General features: G+C 66.7%; 1 protein-coding gene across 1 annotated transcript in view; it reads left to right on the forward strand.

Moving 5' to 3' along the window:
- Positions 1–686: 686 nt before the first annotated feature.
- The window catches only part of LOC104398974 (multidrug and toxin extrusion protein 1-like), a 7,640-nt gene continuing 7,597 nt past the window's right edge, over positions 687–729 (forward strand). Inside the window, exon 1 of the mRNA XM_010009132.1 lies at positions 687–695. Coding sequence (XP_010007434.1) covers positions 687–695 — 9 coding nt within the window. The remainder of the gene's footprint in view (positions 696–729) is intronic.

A 729-nucleotide genomic window follows, 5' to 3' on the forward strand; every position in this document is an offset into this window, starting at 1 on the left:
CGCACAAATGGGGGGAAGCTGCGCCAGACCTTGCCCTGCTGAGTCCCAGTAGCTTTGGGACCAGAGCCTGGAGACAGGAGGACACCTGCCCCTCTCTGCCCCCTGGGCTACCCCATCCCCACGGGTCTCCCCTCTGGCTCTGAGACGGAGGTGCCTGCACCACGGGGCAGCTCCCAGCGGGGCCAGGGCCGGGCGCTATATTTGTCCTGGCGGATCAGAGCCCTGAAACCCGACGCCGCGCGGGGCCGACACCGGAGCCAACTGGGCTGGCTTGGCTTGGCTTGGCCACCGGCCTGTTGTGCTGAGAGGGGCCCGGCCCGGCAGCAGCCCCGGCAGTGCCTCCCAGGAGGCTGCGAACCGACACACGGACCCTCCGTCTCTGCTGGAAGAAGAGGACAACCCTCCAGGCCAGCGGAGAAGCAGGAAAGAGGTATTGAGGGCTCACAGGATTTGGGAAGTCTCAGCCTCTCGTGGCTCACGTCTGGGCTACTCCCCTTGCTGCTCAGAGCCCCCGCTGCCCCGTCCTGACCCCGCTGCTCCTCATCCCTGCCCGGCTGCCGGGAGCACGAGGGCAGCCCTGGCTGAAGTTCACCTCGGTGTGGTTACACATTGCTCGCCCTGGCGAGGTGGTTTTAACGGAGCGCGGAAGGAGAAGGTTGTTTCACTTCCCCTGGCAGAGCAGCAGCATGAAGCAGGTGAACCTCCCCGAGGAGAGCGGCTGGGGGGGGG

This window comes from Chaetura pelagica, unplaced genomic scaffold (assembly GCF_000747805.2).
Source record: "Chaetura pelagica isolate M959 unplaced genomic scaffold, ChaPel_1.0 scaffold72, whole genome shotgun sequence".
Classification (NCBI taxonomy): domain Eukaryota; kingdom Metazoa; phylum Chordata; class Aves; order Apodiformes; family Apodidae; genus Chaetura; species Chaetura pelagica.